Source organism: Colossoma macropomum, unplaced genomic scaffold (assembly GCF_904425465.1).
Source record: "Colossoma macropomum unplaced genomic scaffold, Colossoma_macropomum, whole genome shotgun sequence".
NCBI classification, from domain to species: Eukaryota; Metazoa; Chordata; class Actinopteri; order Characiformes; family Serrasalmidae; genus Colossoma; species Colossoma macropomum.
The window spans coordinates 13559754-13586510 of record NW_023494807.1 but is presented as its reverse complement, the minus strand read 5'-3'; the positions used below and the strand labels follow the sequence as shown (position 1 = coordinate 13586510).

The 26757-nt window shown below is 39.8% G+C and overlaps 1 protein-coding gene across 2 annotated transcripts in view; it reads left to right on the top strand.

Moving 5' to 3' along the window:
• Positions 1-26757, top strand: part of LOC118796831 (zinc finger protein 236-like) — a 110230-nt gene that overhangs the window by 13080 nt on the left and 70393 nt on the right. The window contains exons 1-9 of one of the 2 annotated variants that reach the window (XM_036555959.1): positions 5239-5332; positions 5453-5625; positions 10224-10352; positions 11054-11224; positions 13547-13745; positions 16231-16503; positions 21913-22116; positions 23956-24088; positions 25646-25906. In XM_036555959.1, coding sequence (XP_036411852.1) covers positions 5521-5625; positions 10224-10352; positions 11054-11224; positions 13547-13745; positions 16231-16503; positions 21913-22116; positions 23956-24088; positions 25646-25906 — 1475 coding nt within the window. In that variant the 5' untranslated portion in view covers positions 5239-5332; positions 5453-5520. Of the gene's footprint in view, positions 1-5238; positions 5333-5452; positions 5626-10223; positions 10353-11053; positions 11225-13546; positions 13746-16230; positions 16504-21912; positions 22117-23955; positions 24089-25645; positions 25907-26757 lie in introns of those variants that run through there. The other variant, XM_036555958.1, reaches the window with a different exon arrangement.

Sequence of the window (26757 nt, the reverse complement as noted above, 5' to 3'; positions counted from 1 at the left end):
GACGGTTTTTTTTTGCGAAAAAAGTCCGAAACGCGGAGTTTAAGCGTGGTTTCTGGACCGTGTGGGGCAAGCATCTCAGCGAGGCAGGGGCTGCCCGCACATGTCTGTGAGAGCCGGAGAGCGAGAGTAAACACCCTCACTTCACAGCAAAACGTCGAGAGAAAGAGACAAGAGTCTGTGAGTAGAAACAAAACGAGTGTATGTACAAATATACACGGAACACGGCTGAGACTGAAATTAGTGAGAAAGAAAACATGGCAAGTCTAGTTGGACATATTGGCCCTTTTGATGAGTCCGCGGAGCAGTGGAGCTCATATACTGAACGTTTTAAGTGCTTTGTGCTGGCCAACAAAATAAAATCTGATGTGGTGGTGCCCACTTTCCTCGGTGTAATGGGAGGTAAAACATATAACCTTCTGCGTAGCCTGGTGCAGCCTGCTAAACCGAGTGACTGCTCTTATGAACAAATCATCACTATACTGAAGAAACGTTTTTCCCCAAAACCACTCATTATCGCAGAAAGATTCAGATTCCACAAGCGAAATCAGGAGGAGGGAGAGTCAATGTCACAGTTCGTAGCAGTTGTCAGAACATTGTGAGTTTGGACGAACTTTGAATGACACCATTAGAGACAGATTGGTGTGTGGGTTGCTTTAGCGAGACAATTCAAAAACGTTTGCTGACTGAGAGCAACTTAACACTGGAAAGAGCAATCGAAGTGAGCACATCCATGGAGATGGCAGCCAAAGAAGCACAACACCTAAGTGCGTCGTCCCAAATACACAGAGTACAAACGGAAAAACAAAAGCCGAAACTAAATAAACCATGTTACCGTTGTGGAAAAAGTGGCCATCAAGCACAAGAATGCTGGTGTAAGGACATGGACTGTAGAAGTTGTGGGTTAAGAGGTCACATTGAACGTGCCTGTAAGAATGAAAAGCCAAATCCAAACAAAACTACAGTGAACAGAAAAACACGGTTCAGAAAACCGAAAAAGAAGCAGGTGAATCAAGTGGAACACATGTCTGACAAACAAAGTGGTGAATCTGATGAGGAATATCTTCATGTGATGTCACTATCAAGTAACACAGAAGGCTACTGGGTGACACCATTGCTGGAGGGAAAACCAGTTCAGATGCAAGTGGACACTGGTGCTGCAGTGTCACTCATATCAGAAATGGTTCACCAAGAGCAGCTTAAGCATCTGAAGCTAAAACCTGCAAAACTGACCCTGAAAACATGCACAGGTGAGACAGTACCAGTGAAAGGAGTTCTGGATGTGATGGTGGAGCTCAACAAACAAAAGATTAAGCTGCCACTATACATTGTGGAAGGTCAGTTTCCAGCTTTGTTAGGACGCACATGGCTTGAAAAGATCAAACTGAACTGGCGAGAAGTGCACATGATTGCAAAAGATGGAGCTACCCTTTCAAGCATTTAAAAAAAAAAACATGCTAAAGTGTTCACAAATGAACTGGGTAGTATGAAGGATGTTACTGTGAAACTCAGTGTAAAGCCAGACAGTGAGCCAAAATTTTTTAAGGCTAGATCAGTGCCAATATGCCATCAAACCCAAGGTTTAAGCAGAGTTGAACCGCCTTGTTGAAGCTGGAGTACTACGACCAGTAAGTGTGAGTGATTGGGCTACACCAGTCGTTCCAGTCATAAAGAAGATGGCTCGATTAGACTATGTGGTGATTTTAAAGTCACAGTGAATCCAGTCTTAGCCACTGAAAGATATCCACTGCCACTGATTGATGACTTGTTCTCAGGCCTTTCTGGAGGACAGAAATTCAGCAAGATAGACCTGTGTCAGGGCTATTTACAGATGCACGTTTGACCCAGACTCACAAGAACTGCTAACGATTGTGACGCACAAGGGATTATACACGTACCAGCGTCTGACGTTCAAGATTTCCTCAGCGCCTGCCTTATTTCAGCATGCTATGGATCAAAAACTGAGTGGGCCGACAGGGGTACAGTGCTATCTGGATGATCTGTTGATTACAGGCGAGGATGACAGCGACCATCTTAGAAATCTGGATGCTATTCTTTAGAGGCTAGAAGAGTATGGCCTTCGTGTCAGGAAGGATAAATGTGAATTTTTCCGTCCTTCAGTAGAGTACCTTGGTCATGTCATTGACAGCGCAGGTCTCCACAAATCACCGTCGAAAGTAAAAGCCGTACTGGACGCACCTTCGCCACAAAATGTGAGCCAACTGAGATCCTTTTTAGGACTGCTGATGTACTACTCAAAGTTCATACCCAACTTGGCAAACAAATTACGACCACTGCATGAGTTGTTAGTCAAGTCAAGACCTTGGAAATGGACTCACAGATGCGAGAAGGCTTTCAATGACGCAAAAGTAGCCCTAACACAGTCTGAGGCTCTAACGCATATCAACCCTTCTCTGCCAATCCAGCTAGCATGCGACGCATCGCCTTATGGATTGGGTGCAGTAATATCGCACATCCTACCGTCTGGTGAAGAAAGACCAATTGCTTTTGCATCGAGAACCTTGAGTAAAGCTGAAAGCAATTACGCACAGATTGAGCGTGAAGCACTAGCGATTGAATTTGGTGTGAAGAAATTTCACCAATTTCTTTTTGGAAGGAAATTTTTGCTGCTAACAGACCATCGACCACTTGTTGCTATTTTTGGTAGTCAAGCTGGTATTCCTTCACTTGCAGCCAGCCGCATGCAGCGATGGGCTTTAGTATTGTCTGCTTATCAGTTCGACATAAAATACAGACGGTCTGAACAACATTGTAACACAGATGGACTTTCAAGGCTTCCCCTTCCAGTCAAGCATGTAGAACACCAACAGGCTGAAATCTTCTACTTCAGAGAAGTGGCTGATGCGCCAGTAACCTCCACGCAAGTACGACAGTTCACAAGAACCAACCCTGTTCTGTCTGAGGTGTTGTATATTGTAACGTGTGGTAGGAGAGGAGAAATGACAGAAAGTCTAAAGCCTTACTTGGTGAGGAGGAATGAGCTGACGGTCCAATCTGGTTGTTTGCTGTGGGGACACAGAGTTGTCATACCGCTACGTCTGAGGAGCCAGATTTTAGAAGAGCTGCACTCAGGACATTGTGGTGTCGTAAGAATGAAGGAGATTGCCCGTAGTTACTTCTGGTGGCCAGGGTTAGATGCAGCTATTGAGAAGAAAGCCAAGGCTTGTTCATCTTGTCAGAAACACAGAAACATGCCACAAGTAGTGCCTCTACACCCATGGGAATTTCCAGACGAGCCATGGCAAAGAATTCATGTAGACTTCACTGGTCCTTTTGAAGATCACATGTTTCTTGTGGCCATAGATGCTCATAGTAAATGGCCAGAGGTGGCAATCATGAAGAGTACGTCATTTGAGCGAACTGTTGAAGAGCTTAGATCCATTTTCAGTCACTTCGGGTTGCCAGAACAACTTGTTAGTGATAATGGACCGCAATTTGTATCAGCAGAATTCTAATCATTCCTGAAAACAAATGGAATCAAGCACCTTCGATCAGCACCATATCACCCAGCAACAAACAGGTTAGCTGAAAGATTTGTACAGACAATGAAACAAGCTCTACGTTCGTCTCTGGGTAATGGATCTCTGAACCGACGACTGAATTCATTTCTGCTGACGTACAGAAATACACCTCACGCTACCACCAAGGTCACCCCTGCCTTCGCCATGATGAAGTGACAACTTCGTACCAGGTTAGACCTTCTGAAACCCCCAAGAACCAAGAAAACTGTACAATCTCAGCAAAGAGCTCAGATGGAAAGACAAGCAAAAGCTAAGCAGAGAAAATTCTGTACAGGTGAAAATGTCCTAGCACGGAACTACAGCAAGGGTGAGAAATGGGTTCCAGCTATTGTAGTAGCACAGACTGGCCCAGTCTCATATACTGTCCAAACAAAGAGTGATGAGATTTGGAGAAGACATGTTGACCAGTAATTGTCCTCAACATATACCAGTGATGAGCCTGACCAGGTGGAAACTCAAGATTATGTTCCAGATATTGGCAGTCAGGAACCAACTCCAGAAGATTCCCCACCTGAACTTCAGGAAGAACCAAACACGTCAGGCTCATGTCCATCTTCACCGATTTCCGGACCACATGCTACTCCAAGTTCGCTGGCAAGGCCAACACCTGAGCCCACAGGTCGTCGTTACCCCTCAAGAATGGGACGACCCCCTAACAGACTGAATATGTAGCCTAGAGGCTATCCCATGTTTTGGGGCAGAATAATCCCCCGGGGTTTAGCCGGGAAAAGAGGCAGTCTACCCTCTTTCCCTAGTGCAAAAAAAAAACATTGTGTTACTGTTATGTTGTTAATATTGTTACGAGAACCTGCATAACTGATAGAAATGGACTATATCCAGTTAAGAGCTAAGTGTTAGCATTGGTGGACTTTCAAAGTAAGGGGGGAGGAATATGTTATGTATTGGTAATGTGTTTTGGATGCTTGGTGCACCATACTGTTTTCTGTGCCCACCTGGGTATTGTAGTCCAGAGAAGTAAACAAGAACGCAAGCTGCAAAACTACTCCGCTCTGCCTCCGTCTCTTCCTTTGAGGTTGTGCGTGATACTTTCACGACGACACAACAGAGCTGGAGTTAAAGAATCATCTCTTTTGGAGTTGACTCTCCATCACTACTGGGTGCACCTCCAAAGTATAACCTGTGTAAGGGTACACTGACTGTAAGTTAGTCTAAACACACACTATAATGCTGCTCTTCTGTTTTAGTCATATTTTTAATGATTTGTTTTGTAAAGAATGAGCACTATTTTACTACCATGCCTGTAAAATAGTGGTGTACCTGTTCTCAGGTAGTTTGTTTTTGTTCATTCATTTATTTATTCTATTTATGTTCACTTCAATCATGGTGTCCCTGATCTGGCACTTCACTGCCATGTATATCATTTGCTGGGGGCTTCAGATTGTTTTGAAATAATGGTTCAAAATGCATAAAAAGTAAATAAACAGTAAATTTCGTTGCTGTAAATGTGATTTGTGTCTGGTTAACATCTTAATACCATAAAGTTCCTTTTGGTGAAATTGTAAGGAGAACAAAACAATCACTTTTTTATATGGTTTGTAGGACAATTGTTTGACATTAAGGACCACACTAGCAACAAATTAGGAAGCATTTATTTTATTAATGGAAACTTAAAAATCATCCAATACTGTGACACTCTGATGTATATTGTGATCTTGTTTTCCATTAATCCTGCCCAGCACTGCAAGAAGTAACGTTGCTATGCCAGCCTACATCATATCCAGCTGCAGTCTTGTAAATGACTTTGTAACTACCACAGAATCTAAACAAGAAAGGTTTGTTCACAAGCTGATTAGTTCATTTTTTGTTCCCTACAGCAGGTCTGTGTTATTGCAATGTAAATTTAGATTGACCATGTTTATATTCATGAGTGGTTTTCTTTCGTGTGTTTGCAGGAGAGCGGCCGTTTAAGTGCACCCACTGCGGAAAAGCGTTTAACCAGAAGGTGGTGCTGCAGACCCACATGGTGCGACATACCGGAGAGAAACCACATCTGTGCATGCTCTGCCCTGCGTCCTTCTCACAAAAAGGAAACCTGCACTCACACGTCCAGAGAGTACACTCTGAGGTGACCACACCATTAACATTTCGCCAGGGTAATATTTAAGGGGGAATTCCACAGATTTTTCAAAGTTTCTGCATAATTAAATGGTAAGGTTAAACAGAGCTATTCAGAGTGGTTTGATGTGAAATGCTACTTTCTAGAGAAACATGACGAGTTACAAACTAGACATCTGAAGAGTTTAATGCATCTAAAAGCTCCCTTAAAGCAACTTATTGCAAGAAATGATAATGAATACACCTAATGCCTAATTGTTTTCTGTTAGTTTTGAGATAAGCTTCTAGTTTAAAACAAGTATTTTTTAAAATCCATTCATGGTGGGGAGGTCCACACAGGGCATTCTAAGGTCCCTTTCGTTTGAACGCATATAGAGATTCACAGGGTAAAATACATGGAGTACAGCTTATGTGGCCTGGGTAAAATAAGGGATTATGTAGACATATAGCTCAGTTAACTTACCCTTAATATGGGGGCTTTATGTGTACACTTACATTACATGTGCAGGAATAAAACTTTACCTTAAGCAGACTGAGCATAATATTTAGCTTTAGGCTAAAACAAACTTTAGTTTTTGAACACATCCCTGCTGAAAAAACCCATGAAAACCATTAAGGTTTCTGATGGTTTTGTAATGTGTTTTGGCTTTTGGTTAAACCGATTACCAGCGGTTGATTCATATAGTGGCAATGATATCCCTTCCTGAATGGCAATATGCATGGCGACACATACAACCAGCACAGACCGTTCTCATTTAATGTCTGAACTTTGCTTTTTTAACTTTACACTGCAGCTACGATGCTTACGTAGAAACTCCTACTTAAGCTTGTTATTATTTTATAATAATTATACCCCACCAATACTCATTTTTTGTTTGTCACTGACTCTTGCACAAAGTTGTGTTTTTGTCAAAAACAATTAATGTAAAGAAAAGGAGGAGAGTAAAAAGTAAACAAGACACATCTTTCTCTTTCTTTCTTTCTTTCTTTCTTTCTTTCTTTCTCTCTCTCTCTCTCTGTCTCACACACACACACATACACACATTCACTCTATTTAGTATTCTGTTACAACATTGCATTGAGCAGAAGGTCAGCAGTAATGTGTTTATATTGGTGGGAGAGGGTTAGAGGTCAGGGGTCGTAGCCCACTCTAATGCGTCACATGACGCACATCCACCATCAGATTGAGCCACACAGCCAAAGTTCACAGATTCATTAATGCTCCACCCCTGCTCATTCAGCAACATGACTTGCCTTAATGTGTGCCCTCCCATGACCGGCACTGCCACAGCACTGCTAATGGGATGGGGGAGGCAATGGGGAAGAGAGAGACAGAGAGAGCGAGTGAGTACGAAAAGAGACAGAAAGAGAGAAACAGAGAAAGATGCGATAGAGAGAGATGGGAAGTAGTGAGGAGGGAGCAGGGGGAGGAGGAGGGAGAGAGAGACAGAGCGAGACACATTGAGAAAAGGGAGTAAGAAAAGAAAGACAAAAATAGAGAGAGGAATGAGAGAGTGGGTATAGAAAGTGAGTGAGAGAAAGAGAAATAGGAGAAGAAATGGGAAGAGAGAGAAACGGGGTGGGGGGCAGAGTGAGTGAGAGTGAGACAGACAGGCAGATAGAGACAGAGAAAGATGGGGACAGAAAGACAGGGAGTAGTGGGAACAGAGAGGGAAGAGCTAGAGAGAGAAAAAGAATTTGGAAGAGAGAGGCAATAGAATGTCCAGTAACCCTGAATGTTACTGCCCTGGTGTAGAATAAAAAAAGTTTCAGAGTAGAAAATTACACAAATGTGAATTGGCTGGCTCTGTGTAGCAGCTTAGATCGTGCTTTCAAGCGAACATTGTGGTTGGTTCAGTTCAGCAATAGTTGACATCAACTTTAATGGTATTTAAAGGAGTCTGCTGTCCCATTTCTCCAGTTTTTGCTCGTTCTCTCCATTCTTCTTGCTTCTTTCCTCTCCTCGATTCCTCTGCGTTCTCCTGGAGTAGGACAGGAGCAGTAAGAAGGGAAATGGAGGACAGGAGCAGTAGCAAAAGTTTCGGAATGCAGCCAGTGGAGACAGAAAGAAAGAGATGGAGACATAAAGAGGTGGGGAGAGAGAGAAAAGAGAGAGATAAAGGAAACAGATAGGAAGAGCGAGTGAGTAAGAAAAGAGACAGAAAAAGAAGTGGGGAGAGATGGGAGTAGCGAGGAGAAAGAGAAACAGATGAGAGAGAGACAGAAAGAGAGAGAGAGAATATCACTGTAGAAACTAACAGCTGCTCAGAGAGTGCAAGATGTTTCGCTTTGGGCCCAGAGCGATGCAGCAGAAGAATAAAGCAGGGGTTAGATAATGCCTGTGGGTGTAGTTCTGCTAGTTTCCCACCAGCCACCTGTGTTTGTTGTTTTTATACTGTTAGCTTTATTTGCACAGCACCTGTTTTGTTTGTAGCATCGCACTCAGGGTGGTAGGCTTATGTTGAACTGTTATGTCTTACTGCTGCACAAGCTAAGGCATTAATTTCTCTTTTGATCGTACCGTTATCAGCATTGAGTGTTGGTAACCTCAGTGCTAGCTAGCTAGCTAATGGGACTGTCAACATAAAATTCTAATTTGAATATTTTTTGAATTTATTGAAAAAAATGCACATTATCATGCACAAAATGTCCATTAGAAAGTTGAAATATAATGTCCTGCAGTGGCTCCTTGCATGTTTCAGGTCAGTTAGTCACACATGATGACTAACCAAATGCACAGAGAAACACGCATCAGTAAACGATAACAAAAGTATTGTGGACGTAATCCCTTTCTTTATATCCCTTTGCTGACCTATTTGTACCTACAGCTGGTATTGAATCTCCTGTTCATATCCTGAGTGTGATAGAATTAGCAATATGACTGCCATCTGAACAAAGTGATGGACAAATATACAATTTTAGCTGCTTTGAGGTTTTATATATATATATATGTATGTGTGTGTATGTATATATATATATATATATATATATATGTATGTGTGTGTATGTATATGTATATGTGTGTGTATATATATATATGTGTGTGTGTGTGTGTATATATAAACTAAACAAATTCATTGTCTTTAAACTGTTCTTTGTTTTGTTGTTGGGACATTCAAATACTATTCTTTTTTAAATATGATGCTCTATTTGAATATCATTCAAATACTACTCTTCATTTTCTCTTTGGGACCTCTGAGTACTATTCTTTCTAACCTACATATTTGCTAGCAGCTGATTGGATAGCAAAACGTTATGCCATTACTTTATTATATTCATTTATTTTTACCAGTTTCCAATGTATTCAGTAATATTTGATAAATTTGATAATTAAAATATTTAAAAATAGAAAAGCGATTCTTTTCTTTCCTTTAACACTTTAATGAATGCACTGAACATTGTGGTTTGGCACAGCTTCCGACTCTTGCAATTCAGTTGAATCTGTCCATGATTGCTGGATTGGACAGTGTCCCCAGTTGAGCATTTTGAGGCTTTATCGAAAGGAAATGAATAATGATAATTCTTGCAATAGTGCAAAATAATAGTAATAAAATAAAAATTGTTTCACAGTTGTTTTTCAGTAAAATATTCCAGGAATTAATATTATTCCAGTAATAATAATAATAATAATAATTGTTAGTAAAAAATAACAATAATTAATTATTAGCAACAATAATGACAATAATATTAAAAGCATTTTAAAAATAATATTAAAAATAACAGTAACAACAGATTGTCTGGAAAGATATTAAATTGGGCCATAAGCCCTTCTATTTTTATCAAAATATTTGAGGTCTAAAAAAAATGACAGCCCTAGATTTTAATTTCAATTTCAGCAGGTCATATTACTGTTTTGATGATGATGTGTTTTGTTCTTTCCAGCTTTTTCAGAAATCTCAGAAAATCAAAATATTGTTATGTACATGTATGTATCGTGACAATGACTTGAATTACTGTGATGTAAGTATTATTACATTTTTTTGCCATATTGGCCACTCTCAGTGACCATTGGTGAAAGGTATTTTAAATGTTTTAGCCTAGCACTTTGGTTGCTTTAATGGACTTGTTTCTGCTGCAGTACTGTAATAGTCGTATCACTTTATGTTCCTATATTAAGATGAGAATCCCAAGCAGACTTTATTATCTATTCCACAAAAACCTCTGTCAAGGTGCCTATGGTATTATATTGCAACACAGAAAAAAAGAATAACAACGCCTTTATAGATAAAGTTTCAGTCAAATGTGAATGCAAATGATGCCACAAGGTAAGCCAGCTGTAGTCCACTGCTAAAAACTGCGAAATGTCCCTCATTCTCCTCTCCTGACCAGACTCAACTATAAGAACTGCTGTCGTGAAGAAACTGGGGAAAGATGTGATTAAGAATACAATTTATAAGTTGAATCATGTATTAAATAAGGCTATACATACACAGCCCCAAACTGCTTCAGGTTGTAAGTGTAAATAAAGCTGTATATTTACACTATATACATCACGATTGGAAAGCAACTGATTACATGTGCTGTGTATTTTTGTGGTAATTTCCAGTCTCAGTAATATTCTTTTATTGTAAATATTTTTAATGCTCTTGCTCCCTTTTCTCTCTGTAGAGTTCAGGTGGTCCTGTGTACCCATGTATGGACTGCAGTTGTGTGTATAAGAAGCTCGGCAGTTTAAATGCTCACATCAGTAAAATGCACATTTCCATCATGGAGGTGGAGGAGCCAGCCAGCGCACAGGTTACAAATTCTCCTTCCTGAAACTCTACACCAGCAGCATCCAAATCTAGCAGTAGCTAATGAGGAGGAGTGCCATTTGGCTAAAAAAAAATACATGCCCCATGTCTCTTACACCAAATGTAGTCAATTAGCCAAGATATGTTTGGTGCTAAGGAAGCTGAATAATAATTGAAGCTTATACCCCATTAATTAGCATTGTGCTATCTGCAAGCCTAAATCATCACACATTTGCCTCAAATATAGGCTTCAAGATGGCTGCTTTTAGTTACGCTAGCATACAGTTGTCCAGTGTTATAGATACCAGTATGTCCGACAGTGTTAGAAACCACATAAGCAAGTCTTTTTGAGATTACTCGGCATGGTTTGATCCACAGTCCTAATTGGTGGTATATAAGCTTACATACTTGTTAGCTTCTTTAACTTTACAGCTCCTGTGCAAAACTGTATGTATGAAATTTATTTGTGCACTGGGCTGATCAACTGCATTTGGTGTAAGGGAGAACATTTGGTTGGTTTAATTGTTGTACTTTTTTGTTGAAAGTAAACAACAAAAAAATAGACTATAGCACTCGGGTTAATGCTTATTGTTAATTACAGTTGTCACATTATAATTACATTCATACAAACATAGATGATGGTAGCGTGTGTTCATTTTTGTGCATTGCGCCCAGCATGACGCCTGCGTATTTCCTTTTTTGTAGGAGGGGGTGGAATCTGGGCAGGGTGGAGCAGCTGAGGCAGCGGAGGGGGTCACTGATGTCATTCAACAGCTTCTAGAGCTTTCCGAACAGGTAACAGGTGACAGCGCCCAGGCTCCACCCCCTGGACCCACCATTGCCATGGAGACAGCCATCAATCAGGACATTCTGCAGGTGAACTTTGTCGTCTGCCTGAGACTTTAACAAGAATGTTTTTAAGACTTTAACTATCTCAGACTTTAATGAGACTGTCTCAAGCTTCAACTGCCCCAGACATTAATGGTCTTGGACTTCAGTGAACTTGTCTTGGGCTTTAACTGCCTCAAACATTAACTGTCTTGGACTTGAACAAGTCTCAGACTTTAATGAGAGTGTCTAAAACATGAAGTGTTTCAGATTTTAAGTGTCTTGAACTTTAATGAGATTGTCGTGGTCTTTAGTGGGCTAAGACATTTAGGAGACTTCGACTGTCTTAGACATTAACTTGCTAAGACGTTAAGCGTCCCAGATTTGAACTGAACTTTACTGCCTAAGGCTTTTTAGAAAACTATCTCAGTCTAAATTTCTTAAGACTTTGACTGTCTCAGATTTTAATTGTCTAATAATCACAGCCAATATTTTTCTTCATAACGCAGCACCTTGAGCGTTTACTTTGTACAGTTTTACAAAGTAAAGACAAAATAATGTAAAGGAGCCCTGACCATTGTTTTAAATACCTGTTTTTATATAGACAATATTGGCAGTTTCTTCCACCAAAACAGAATAGAGTAAAGCAAACATTTACTAGTATTCAGTAAATGTATTCAGTAAATACTTTTACTCCCCTAGTGGAATGATTGATGTATGGTGAAAAACTATGCCATTGTCAGATACAAAAGAAAGCTTTTTAACCTATCCGATTGTATGGGCAAAACTAAAATTTAATTATAGAACATTTGCCATGTTACGAAATAAACACAGAAAATCTTATAATGTTATATTTTTTTATTTAATTCTTATAAACAAAATTTTGTAGTTTATTTATGAGCAGTGTTCTTGGAAAGTTCTTTGTTATCCACAGAGCAGTTAATATGAGACAGTAGGCATCTCATATTTATCTTATAGAAACTGTTGTTCTGCTAATGTTTTTTGCTTCTGAGACTGCTTTTTCTGAGTCTTTCTCCTTCTTTTTCTTTCTCTTTCTGTCTTTTTTTCTTATTTACATATTTCTATAAGATATATATTAATTTTATATTTCTTTAAGCAACTACATCAATGAAACATTTTGTTTAATAATACAACTGATTTAATAACAGTGACATGAACTACTTGGCATCTGTACTTTTAAAACTAAAGGATTCGCCTAAAATCACCATGATACTTGAGGATCAGTCAAACTTTTTTTAAACATAGAGTGCAATTTATTTGTTGTTGCACATGATTATTGAACATTTTTGTGTTGTTTATTCATTTCAACGTCTGAAAAGTATATTTGCAGTTCAATAGAGTTAATTAGGGAGAGTTCAAAGAGAATTGTCCCCACTTGCAGATGTGTTCTTTTGTAACTACTGTTGCGAGATTGAACAAGCTTTTTAACACTTTTAAACTGGGGCATATTGTGTCATTGGTAGACTCCATAGTATGATAACAAAAATGAAATAAATTATTAAAAATTTCTAGTATTCCGCTATGATTATTGCTCTTATTTCAACAACCTTCCCCCAGATTAAACATCTGTCATCAGATTAGCACATACATTCAATGCAAAAATAATTATTACTGCATGTGTTAATTCCCTTGTTTTGCTATTATTGAGATCTTGTGTACAAAATGAGTCTCCCTCAGGATCTGATGTTACTAGCTCCAGTGTTAGCTCACAAGTTAGCACTGGCTCATCCTTCACTTAGATTCCACCTCAAAACGTGCACTGACTAAAGGATTTCCCAGACTTGATTGATGTTGTCATGCTTTCCAAAATCATTTTAGCACTGTCAAACCAAGAAGTATTATTATCATGATTTTACAATCCATGTGAACCTTTGGGGCACTCAAGCTGTACTGAAAATGCTTGAAGTTTCCCTCAGACAGTTCAGTGTGCACTCTTAGAAACGCATAGTGAGGATAATTGCATTGGAGGGCAAAGTCAGGGTGTAGTTTGGGGGCAGCTTTTGTTTGTGTGTTCCTACAGCTAATGAACTGATGCTGAAGTTTTTTCTTTTACACTATCTAGCTGCTTAGCCTAGTAATTATATCTTTTACACTGTAATACTGAGACAAAGTTCTTCACTTGAATGATGTAAACAATAATGAAAAAGTGAATAATGAAAGCTGTTTTTTTATGTTTATTTTGCTTTACCTAAGTATTTGAAGGCTAAATGCCATTATTTAGTTTGTTTTAATTGTTAACCTTTTTGTGAAATATCGACAGTTATGTAATTTCACTGGTTTTGGTGTTGACTTCCAAAATTCTGTCGTGATATCTGTAAGATTGATGTTATGTTTTGCGTGTGTTCACAGCAAGCCTTGGAGAACAGTGGCCTCAGTGCCATCCCAGTTCAGTCTGACCCTCAGAACAGCGCAGGCTCAAGGCCCGAGCTTGAAACTGCGACTCAGGCTACAGGGGGCGCTGACACACCCAGCCAGAAACCAGCTGTGCCCCAAAAACTGGTGAAGAAGGAGAAGAGAAGCATCTTCAAAAAACCTATACAGATGCCCGGTATGATCATCTCTGTGTGTTTGTGTGTGTGTGTATGAGATGTGTGTGTGCGTGCTTGTGCTTGTATTTGTGTGTGTGTGTGTGTGTGTGTGCTGACAGGTGCTGCTTGATTGATTAATTAATTGATTGATTGACTGAGGCACTGTTAAAGACAGTGGGACCCTGTGGTCATGTGACTTCCAAAATGGCACTGGTTATGGTGACAGCATTCTGCTCTTTTGTTTGTTGTTGTTGTTTGGATGTTTCATATATCATTGGCTGCAGTTTCCCTTTAGAGGAGCGTGGTGGCTTGGCTTAAGTGGCTTTGACTGATGATTGATTATTGATGTACAATTATTAATTGATTGATTAATTGATTTATTTATTATTGTGCCTAGAGGCACCATAAGAGAGGAGCTTAGTTGGCTCTGAGCTCCTCTTTAATGATCTCTGTTTGCTCTGTTGGCAACCTGACTAGTTGTTTGACATTGTATGTATATTGATTGATGGATGGATAGATACTGTATGTGAATCAATTGGCGGTGGCCTGTATAATTCGAAAATATGGGTATTTGTTTGTTATGCTGGTATTCAGCTTTCAGTGTAGTACACAGATCCTTTGTCCTTTTTTAACACTGCAGCGGCCATTCAAGCTAAAAGAGTGTAGATGCCTAAGAAATCATGGGAGCACTTTTCTGAGTATAATGAGGCTCTGGTGATGGCAGCACTAAAACGGGGACACTGACACCCTAAAACTGGTTTGTTGTGAAGAGTTTTGGCAGGAGGGTATCACCTATGCTGCTGCCCTTGAGGTCACTCTCAGGCAGATGAGTCTAGCGCAGGGGTGAAGTTAACTTTAGCAGCTCTAGCCAGTGACCCTTCAGGTTGTGGACCAAAAGCCACATGGCTACGCTCAACCTGGCCTGCACTTTGCCCTCAATGCTAATCTCCATGATTTAATAAAAGTACAAGCTAGCCAAATAAAATAACTCAATAAACAAATTTTAAAAACAATGACTCACAAATAAGCCTGTCACAGTTAATACATAATCGCCTGATCACAGTCATGTCACAGTAATGCTTGTTTATTTATTTCTTTGTGAATATTGCCTTTAGAGGACAATGATTAGAAATGTTTGTTTATTTGATTTTTGTTATCAACACCTTTAGAGAATGGCAGTGGGTAACGTTTGCTTTTCGTGTAACACCTTTAGGGGGTGATAATGAAAAATGTTTGTTTATTTAATGTTTTTTAAGAATGCCTTTAGAGAACGGTGAGTAATGTTTGTTTATTTTAACTTGAGCTGTGTCTGTCATCAGTTAGGAGCTTTAGGCTTATACTTTAATATTTGCATACAAAACCATCAGCTAAAATTTCATGATTGTGATAGGCCTACTCATAAACTTAAGAGCAAGTGACTTCAATGAGATGGATCCATCATGGATTCTATCATAGCTAAACACAGTGCACAAGCAGATGGGTTTCAGTCTGACTGTTAGTACACTATTGCTGCTTGCTGGATTTATTTTGAACTGCAGTAACAAACATGCTTAAAATTTGCCCCACTGCCCCAGGCAGCGCTGCTCTGCTGGCAATGCTGTGCTGCTCACAGATTGGGCATGGTTAGGCAGCAAAATGATGAATGTCACTACAGCCACTATTTGAGAGTTGACTATTGGGACCATAAGGTCACATGGTTTCCAAGATAGCACCAGTTATGTTGACAGCTTTGTTTTTTTGTTTTTTTTTTAATTTGTGTGTTTGGTAATCTCATGGATCATCAGCTGCAAACATCTGTCTGTTGCCTCTGTATACACTAGCAGAATGGAAAACAAGGCATTAAAAATGTGAGAAGATAATTGTCACAAAACACACTACCCTTTTAACTAGTTCCTTTTTGACAAAAAATATAAATGGATCTTATGCATTTAACCTTCTGCTGTCATACTCCTCAACTTCATCTCACCATTTCAACTATTTGTTTTTAACCCATTCCAACATATTCTTTTAGTTTTTTTATTGGCTGGATAGTTTATATTTTTGAGTTAAAGATGTATTATTTTACTTTATCTTATTTATTTGGAAATAATTTTATATGTGGTGTTGGACATGTATGTTTGTTGTTTGTGTTTCTGAGCAGCACTGAAGCTCCTTAGTCAAGCACTGAATATATAATACAGAATTAAGTGTAGGCTGTGTTGGCACAGCTCAGATTGATGGACTGATGTTTTATGTATATTAGTTAATTTATTAATTGATTGGTTGTAGCTCACCTGTGTGCATCACTAGAGAGGAGCGCTGGGTGATTTGGCACACCTGGATTGATTGATAGATCTGGTATTTCATGTGCAATCATTAATTTATTAATTGCAGGCACCTTTAGACATACATTGATGTGAACTTGTTGGTTGGTTAATGTTGTTTGTTGATTTGTCGATTGTAATGTTTTATGAGATTTAATTGTTTCATTGCTTGATTGACTGATTGATTGACCCTGTTCTGTAGGCACCATCAGAGAGGAGCGCGGGGTGCGTTGGCATGGCTGCCCATACTGCTCTAAAGAGTTTAAAAAGCCCAGTGACCTGGTGCGGCACATCCGCATACACACACATGAGAAGCCATATAAGTGTAAGCAGTGTTTCAGAGCCTTTGCTGTGAAGAGCACGCTCACCGCACATATGAAGATACACACAGGCATCAAAGCCTTCCAGTGCCAGTACTGCATGAAGTGCTTCTCCACATCCGGCAGCATGAAGGTCCACATGAGGCTGCACACAGGTAAGACACACACACACAAAACCAACCTTAGTCATACATACAGAAATATGCTAGGACCTGACCGATATATGATTTTGATAAAATTGGTTGATATTTAAATTCTACAGATTTATAATTAAGCACCAAGAATGTCTCCTAAAATGTTATTGGGTAACTTATAAGAAGAATCCCACCAGGATAAGATGCCACCCACACCTTACCTTTAATTTCTCTCCTGAGCTAATTATTGCTCCAAAACTAATTTCAGTACATGTATTAAATGGCTGTGATCTAATTATGAAATTTGGGATTTTGGGGTCTGTTGTTCTAATTTTTTGTCAGTGGGTAATGGTGGTGTCCACATTTATTAGGGGTGTACTGAAATTAGAGCTGGGCGATATGGCCAAAAATGTTATCACGATAAACAAAATTCATATCGTTCGATATCGATACATATCGCGATAAATGTCAAATCATGATTTCTTTCACGTTTGAAGGCTGATTTTGCTCCTGGGTGGTTAACTGTGGTTTTAAACTATCACTTATGGTCTGATCATGACAACCACTCGGCAAACAGTGGAACATTTCCCTAATCTGTCTTGGGACAGTGGGAGAAAGTTTCTGAGCTGTTTTTATCAGCTTGAAATGCACAGCTGCAATTTTTGTAATAGTCATGATTTAAGAAAGAAAACATTATTTTTAGCTGTCTGGTGATGAGCACTTGGCTACCCCGTTACAAATGCTAAACAAGTGGCCAACAACAGTGCTAAACTCAGTTTCTCAACAACGTCAGCTCGGTTCGGTAGGTCACTGCTGTCACTCCAACCACATCCATGTCAGAGCATATCACAGTGTTCAGACACCAGCTAGCGACGACTGGATTTCTCTATGCTATTGTAGTAGTTTAAGGGGTGAACTGCAGTATATCTGACGTTTGCTGTGTAAAAGCATTATCTGCAGTGTGAATCTCTCGCACCAGACAAACAGAGTCCTCCTTTTAGGCATGTTTAAACTGAAAGCGGTGATTTTGTGTCTTGTTTGATCTACTGTATCATCAATTCACCGTGTTTTGCCGGAGCGCTGCTTCAAGTTAGCCAGCAGCTAAAAACAGCTAGCCTGGAAAGATAGCGCTCTCCCGCTCTCCAATGCCTCACAGTTTCCTCAGTTTACTTTCGACCATGAACCCACTTCTTTCTTTCACTTTCGTTGCTCGAGAATGCACTAATACTAAAATATGACGGTTTGGCGCTGTAACACGGCGCTGCAGACATGATTTAACACTGCTAAAGTTGTTAGAATGCATGGAAAGAGGCGAGTTCACCGTAGGACAGTACAGTTACACCACTGACCTCGTCACTCACACTCGGTCACAGGAGAACAGATCGCCGATAACTTCCACTCAGACAGGGACTGTATAACTCCGCGTTTCAGCCGTTGCTAACTAAAGTAGCTATATTTGGCGACCCTTTTTTACTCGTGGCCCCCTCCCTCTCTAATCAAGTCGAAAAATTCGGAAGTGCGCCCTCTCCTGGCGACAGCAGAGTAGTGTTGCTTTCCTTGCAGTAGAAAGCGCCACCAGGGCTTTCGCTAAAACGTGGAAGTATGAGAATGGTGTATTATATCGAACATTTATCGAACCAGTCTTATCGCTCTATCGAGGAAAAGTTATATCGCGATACTTATCGTTATCGTTTTATCGCCCAGCCCTAACTGAAATAAATGATTGAGCAAAACCAGGATATTGAAATCGAAAAAAGGTGATAATAAATAAAACATTTTACATAAAAAAGTGCTAAATTATTGCACTATATAAGTTACAGGTTGTTCCACAAAATCAAACGTCCTCCACAACAGAGAACAGTTGGTCATCCAAGGCAATAAATTGTTTGTTTTTTTTTAGTTATACTCTGCACACTGGCTGTCATTTGTGATTTTTTTTGTATCATTTAAAATTTACATCATTAACATCAATAACAAAAAAAAAACAGTTGTATGCAAAAATTGGGTGGCCATAGCTAAATTACATATATTTTTTTTTTTACTTCTAAGATGTAAAGCAGTAAACACAACCACTGCAGCCAACTATTTTAAAACATAACATTTTTCTAAAACTTTTAACACAGTTACTTTATCTTTGATTATAAGTGATACTTTATAAAACAAAATATAATTGTGAAACATGCAAAGTTTGAAGACCCTGCTAAGTTAAGACTTAGGGCGTTTTCACACTTGGGCCGTTTCAGCGTCTGAAGTGGACTCAGACCGCTGAGTCATGGTTTCTTTTGCATATGTGAACACGCCAAACGAACTCAGACCCCCCTAAACGGCCCCCTAAACGAACCGAGTTCGGTTCGTTTGTAGTTCGTTTTGTGGTTCGATTAATTTGTGCATTGTGAAAACAAAACGGCCCCAGTCCGCTTTAGCTTTGCCTTTTGGTGAAGACCTCGATGCTCGCCGTACACACAGCCAGTCTTCACTTTAGCAGGTAAACAGACCAAGGATCATTTATAAGGTTCTGCTCAGGATAAAGTCTGTCTGTGATCTGCGACAGACAGCAGCGCTGACTTATTAAAGCGATCAGATGCGAGAGCCCGCGTGATTTTACCGTGATAAGGCTCGAGCTGGGCATGCAACGCAATTCTCAGCTGTTTTCACTCTGAACGCTGTATGAATGAAAATTCCCCGGGTGGAGCTTCAGTGAGGAGCACAGCCGAACCCGGAGCCCACCGCGGCAGACCCGCAGGGCGCGATGGACTTCGGCCAATCGTTTCAGCGCGGCCAATAGGAGAGCAGCAGGCGGGTCTGGTGGATCTTCTCGTCACCTGATAGCTCGGATTTATCCGAGAACGCGGCCCACTTGGCGAGCGCTGTGCACAGCGTGAGTGCAGTGAAAGGGGTCCGAGTTCTAATGGAGTTGTGGTCTGAGATCTCAATGTACCAGAAAGAAAACTGAGTCCTCTTTAGAGTTCACTTACATTGTGAACACAAAAAGAACTGAGGTCACTTGCAGTTGGTTCCTTTCCAGGTTCACTTTAACAGAACTCGGTTCGGTTCTTTTAAAACGAACTATATGTGAAAACACTGTCACTGTTCTCACATAAAGTTCATTTTAAAAGAACCGAACAGAGAAGGGAACCAACTGCAAATGACTTCAGTTCGTTTTGTGTTCACAATGTAAGTGAACTATAAAGAGGACTCAGTTTTCACAACACTGTATGTGCGCGCAGTGTTCGCAAAATGGGCAGCGTTCTCTGATAAATCTGACCTATCAGGTGACGAGAAGAACCACCAGACCTGCCTGCTGCTCTCCTATTGGCCGCGCTGAAACGATTGGACAAAGTGCATCGCGCAAAATTGGAAAAACGGCCCTGGGGGTCTGCTGCGGTGGGCTCCGTTTTCGGCTGTGCTCCTCACTGAAGCTCCACCCGGCGAATTTTCATTCATTCAGCGTTCAGAGTGAAAGCAGCTGAAAACTGCGCTGCGTGCCCAGCTCGAGCCTTTAACACGGTATAATCACGTGGGCTCTCGCATCTGATCGCTTTAATAAGTAAGCGCTGCTGTCTGTCGCAGATCACGGACAGACTTTATCCTGAGTAGAACCGTATAAATTATCCTTGGTCTGTTGTACCTGCTGAAGGCTGTGGCTGTGTGTATTGTGAGCCTCGAGCTCTTCAGCATAAAGCAAAGGTAAAGTGGACTGGGGCCATTTTGTTTTCACAATGCACAAATTAATCGAACCACAAAACGAACTACAACGAACTTTTTGGGGCCGTTTAGAGGGGTCTGAGTTCGTTTGGTGTGTTCACATACGCAAAAGAAACCATGTCCACTTCAGACGCTGAAACGGCCCAAGTGTGAAAACGCCCTTACACCCTCTTTGGCAGAGATCACAGCTTGCAAACACTTATTGTAGCCAGCTAAGTGTCTTTCAGTTCTTGTTTTAGGAATTTTCAGCCACTCTTCCACGAATGCTTCTAGTTCTGCAATATACTTGGGCAGTCTTTCATTCAGATCATGGTTAAGATTTACCCCCTGATTCTCAGTGATGTCCAAACTTTGAGTCCTTGTTGAAATCCTCCGGCTTGAAGTGTTGCGAACACATGCAAACGTTTCTCAGTATGAATGCAGTTCAGGTTATTTATAGCAGCAGCAACTTTTTAATTGTTACCTCTTTGACAGTTTTCAGTGGTGTGTGATTTTTTTTTTTGTGCATTTTGTTTAACAGCACAAGACAGAATACAGACTCAGAAGAAAAACTTTCCTTAATATTTTACATAGATCTTTACAAAGTTGCCAAACTAAATGACCTGCTGAAGATAAGGGGGTGTGGTTATGTTGGGCAGCACCTATATTCCACTTCAACAAGTTGTAACTGTCCAAATGAAGACTGGGAGACCATGGTCCTCAAATTTAAAAAGCTCAATATCTTTAGATGTACACTGCTCAAAAGTAGTTATGGGACACTTTTATCATCAGTTGTTTAATTTGTCAACGTATTGTGGAAATTGTGCTTTACTAGATTGAGAAGCACATAATTTCAGCTGTATTACGACATCAATATTTTGGGTCCAGTTGAGCTATAAAACATTCACCTCACCCCATTTGCTTCAAAACAAATGTTGGGATGCTAATGTTCAACCAGAGATCTCCAGCGCACCATTCAACACACCTGACTCTAAATTTCACATTTTGAAAGAAAAAGTAAAAAAAAAACAAGAAACTTGGAAAACCAAGAATATAAAAGTTACATGAATTTGCCAAAAAGTATTAAAATGTCTTATTTGTTTTATTTGTATTAGCTGGTTACAAAGGCACCCACACATTTTTTTTTTTTACCAAAGAATTGTCAAAATGGTTTCCAAACAAGTGACCCATTTCAGCAAAGTGTACCGTGATTTGGCACTGAAGTGTAGAAAATTGTACATGGTTTAGATGTTTTAGGCTGTATTAATGAACAGGCAATGAAAGGCATGCTAAAAGCACATGCCACTTCTTATCAGGCAAAATCAATAGTAATTTAAATTCAGCTGGTCTGTGTCTCATGTACAATCACAAAATGTTTGTTTTTAGAACCTATAATAATTAAACCTCAAATGTGTTTTATTAACACATACCTGTGAATAATTTGAGTAAAAGCTGTGTTCCTGCAGAACTGAAAAGTTATTGGAAATGTAAACAAGTGATGTGTGTTTTGAGTGTAGTTTTGACCCTGTTTCTGAGCACAGTAATTAGCAGCTGAATTAAAAAGGTGGTGATGCTGAGTGCGGAAATTGTTAGTACACATGTCCCTCTAAACCAAAGATAAACAGCCATTGCTTTGAAGTCATTGTCATTTTGCTACTGCTTACTTAAGATAATTAATAATATAATTTTTTTTCACCACATTTGAAATGCAATATTATTTTAATGCAAATATGTCTGTTCCTGCAGGAGTGCGGCCATTCCCCTGTCCTCACTGTGATAAGATCTTTCGGACGTCAGGCCACAGAAAGACACACGTTGCCTCGCATTTCAAAAACATTCAGCAGAAAAAACATAAATTCCCCCGGAAGCCCCACCGAGCCCGAGCAGCCAAAAGCAACCTGCCACTGCCGGATATACCGCTACAGGAGCCAATACTGATTACTGACCTGGGTATAAATACACGCGCACACACACACACACACACACACTGCCAGATAAACCACTATAGGAGCTAATACTGTTTAATACTAATATATGTACTCCCACCTAAAGACATATTTGGGCTGTTATATATACTGCTGGATTGTAACCTGCTTTTAACACACATACATCAGGCCTCTAGACTAACACTGCTCTGTCTTCCAGCTATAAAAATAGTGTATGGGACAATGTTTAAACCGTTTTGGGGTGCTTCAGGGACAAGGTCATAAAACATTTTCAATGTGCCAGCAGTCCACACACACCACAAATATAATAATGTTTAATCTGTTTAACTGTTTTTAATTTGCTTTATAAGAGACATTTTTTCATGATTTTTTTACAACTAGCATAATGCTAATTTCCATGGTACTTTCGCCCATCAATGGGCATACTCTACCTTAAACATGGTCAGTTAAATTAGAGAAATGATATCTCATAATGCCCTGCTCATAATTTGACTCTGGATGAGCATCTAACCCATCCATACCCAAATTACACTATATGAACAAAAGTATTGGGACACCTACAAATTACACCACATACAGGAGATTTTGTGACATCCTATTCTAAATCCATAGGCATGGATATGGAGTTAGTCCACCCTTTGCAACTATAACCGCTTCCACTCTTATGGAAGATTTTGGGTTGTGTTAGTGGGAATTTTTGCCCATTCATCCAGAAGAGCATTTGTGAGGTCAGACACTGATGTTGGACGAGAGGGCCTGGCTCGCAGTCTCCATTTTAGTTCATCCCAAAGGTGTTCAGTGGGGTTGAGGTCAAGGCTCTGTGCAGGCCAGTCACTGTTCTTCCTCACCAAACTCACCCAACCGTGCCTTTATGGACCTTGCTTTGTGCACTGGGACAGTCATGCTGAAACAGAAAAGGGACTTCCCCAAACTGTTCCCACAAAGTTGGCAGCATACAGTTGTCCAAAATGTCTTAGTATGCTGAAACGTTAAGATTTCCCTTCACTGGATCTAAGGGGTCAAGGCCAGTCCCTGAAAAACAACCCATAGCATTATCCCTCCTTTACCAAACTTTACAGTTGGCACAATGCTGTCAGGTAGGTAACATTCTCCTGGCATTCACCAAACCCAGACTCATCCGTCAGACTGCCAGATAGAGAAGTGTGATTCATCACTCCACAGAATACGTTTCCACTGCTCCAGAGTCCAGTGGTGGTGGGCTTTACACCACTCCATTTGACACTTGGCATTGCGCTTCGTGATGTAAGGCTTGCATGCAGCTGCTCAGCCATGGAAACCCATGCCATTTTCAATAATACCACCCACAGTTGATTGTTGAATTTTGTGAACTGACTTGTTGCAACGGTGGCATCATATTACAGTACCATGCTCAAATTCAGTGAGCTCTTTAGAACTACCTGTTCTTTCACAAATGTTTGTAAAGCTAGACTGGGCAGGTGCTTGATTTTTTTCAACTGTGGCAATGAAACTCGGAATTCAGTGATTAAGAGGTGTGTCCCAATACTTTTGTCCATATAGTGTATGTTCTAGTGCACAAGAATATGATCATACTCTTAATCCAAAGGCATCCATAAATAATGATCAACCAAATGTTAACAATTGTGTATAAATGCTATTTACTAGTTATTCCTGATACCCAATAAAATGCATGATAATGTTGAACAAATACGTAAATATATGATAATTCCATCATATATGATAGAATTATTATATGACATTAATATATGATAATTCTAAGATTTAGTACCAAAAACCTGAATTTACATAGATTTGCTTTGAAAGAATGTATTTCATGTTACTCTATCTGTTTCACTCCCTACAGGTCTCATGCAAAACCAAAACCCGCGGGCTGCTCTCCAGCAGTACCTGGACATGGTGGATAACGACCGGCCGTACAAGTGCACCTTCTGCAGCAAAGCCTACAAAAAGTCCAGCCACCTGAAGCAACACGTCAGGTGTGATTAAATTCTTCAGAATTTTCAGTGCAGATACTCGGCCAAAAATGGGGAGTTCTGATTCTGACTGACCTCACAGCAACAGCAATTAATTTTGGTTTTTTGATTAACCCCTTAAACTCTAAGGGTCTTTTATGTAGATCCATGTTAACGCTTATAACAACAGAACTAGTTACTGAATTGATAGCAGTTATTGAATAAATCATATTAGTTACTGAATAATGTAGTTACTTAATAGTTTGTAATTATTGAACATTCAGTAGTTGATATTGAATAATTTATAATGAAAACTGAAAAATCCATAGTACTTACTGAATAATTCATAGCAGTTGCCAAATAATTTATGGTACTGACTGTGTACTTCACTGTAGTTCTTAAATAATTCATAGTAGTGTGTGAATAATTTACAACAGCTGCAGTATTATTAGAAATGCCATATTGTGCATATTTGTTTTGTGTGTTTTGAAGTGCATTTTAGATCAGAAGCGTGACCCCCACAGCTATCCATCTCATGTGCAAAGCATGCTGCAAATGATGGCATTTAATGTTTTGAGTCTGTTTTTTACTGCTTGCTGTGAGATACATGCCACTAGATGTTTTATCACTCATGATATACAAAAACAAAGTTGCAAAAACGTCTTCTGTGCTGCTTGTCTTGATTTAGCCCAATTTTTTTTGTTTTGCATTTTTGCTTCTGGTGGTGGTATTGCAGATCATGGTGGAAAGGTGCAACAATGTAGAAAATTTGCCACCGCAAGAGCTCTAGTTACAGCGTAATGAGTCTTAATTGACCCTGAGGCAGACCAGTGCTGCATTTTTAGTTCGTTAGGAATACCAAAGACAGGAGCACACGATTGTGAGTGGAGCAGGCTAAACAATGGCCTTTGTCTGAATTTGTATTTGAGTGCCTGTTTTCTGGACAGCATAAAGCCATTTAGGGGGGTCCAATAGGTCACTCGCGTAATTTGCATGCCCACTTAAGCAAATACAACTGTGCTCTATGGAATTTCCAGACCTCTGTAGAAAACTGAGCACTTAATTTCAATCCAGGAATGTGTATTTGTGTGTGCATGTCTCAGCTGATGAAATATCCTGTGGTGAAAAAAAAAAAGGTGTAAGGTAAATGCCAGGGTTAGTTCACATGCTTTGTTATTGTTTATAACACGGTTGGTTACAGGCCTCAAATTACTCTGTGATTTGTGCTTGTTTATCTTATTGAGTGAACCACGGTGATTGCTTTGAAAGTAAGCTTTTAAAACATAAAAGTACATCCATCTCTAATGCTGCATACAAATCCCACAAAAAAGGATTTTTTTTTTCTCTTTTTTTTAATTTGGTCTTTTCTACTGGCTAGGGTTGGAATATTCATGATGTCACTGACCAAAATGATCAGACTATTTAATGCATCAATATTTTTAAATACCGATACTGAAAATGTTTACAGAGCACTAATACACACTGAAAGCATTTCAGATTTCACGTGTCTAAAGTATTAAGTATAAAGATTGTTTATACTGGTGAAAAGTGACATTGAGTTGCGTATGTATGTTTCTTCAGGTCACACACCGGAGAGCGGCCATATAAGTGTGTGCAGTGCAGTAAAGGCTTTGCGTCATCTGGCGTATTGAAGGCTCATATCCGCACACACTCTGGTCTAAAGGCATATAAGTGCCTGCTGTGTGACACCACCTTCACCACCAATGGCAGCCTGCGCCGTCATATGACCACACACAGCGACATCCGGCCATACATGTGCCCCTACTGCCAAAAAACCTTCAAATCATCACCCAACTGCAGAAAACACATGAAAACACACAGGTGAGATAACATGCTTGCACATGTGTGGGCACACACACATACTATGCACACTGTTAGAAATTCAGCAGGAAGAGTCAGGCTGGAGACTGGAGCTTTGGCGTTGACTGGAGTTGATTTCCACATACAGAGTATGGGTACAACGTGGTCGATTAACAGTCTGTCAGCAGTATCAGGAGTCTAGTCTTATTCACGTGCATGCAGACAATCATGCATGGGCACAGCTTGGTCATCAGTGTGTCACCAGTCCAGTCTGGTCACCAGTCTGACAAGAATATTTTGGAAGGATCTTATATACATTGAAAACTAAGGCGAAGGAAGGAGGGGGAAAAGGAGTTTAAGGAGGGATAAGGAGGGGTTGTAGAAGGAGAATATGAATAGAGATGTAGGGGGTAGAGATAAGGGGGGGTGATTGTTATCATCTTAAGGTCGTGAGACAAAGGGTCATTTCAATACAAGCAAAGAAGTGAGGAGGCAAGGTGAGAGTGTGACCAGTTTCACCTTTCTGCCATTTGCTTAAACTCTACAATGAACATGGTTTAGACCTTAAGAAAATAACATAAGGGAAAATGGCATATATTGAGAATATTTTCTCTCAACACACATGGCCATACTGCTTAAAAACGCAACCAGTTTTACACTTGTATTTTGTTGCATTTTAACAAATCTAAAAAGGCAATTTTTGTATTTTTAAGAGCGAACTATAGCATACAGTGTCATTGATGCAAAGCACACTTTTTTCCCTTTTTTTCTTGGTAATTTCCATGATCTAAATCTTCACTTTAGCAACATCTAAGATGTGCTTCACATCTAAAAATGAAAAACATAGCAGGTTAAGCATTCATTTATTTAAA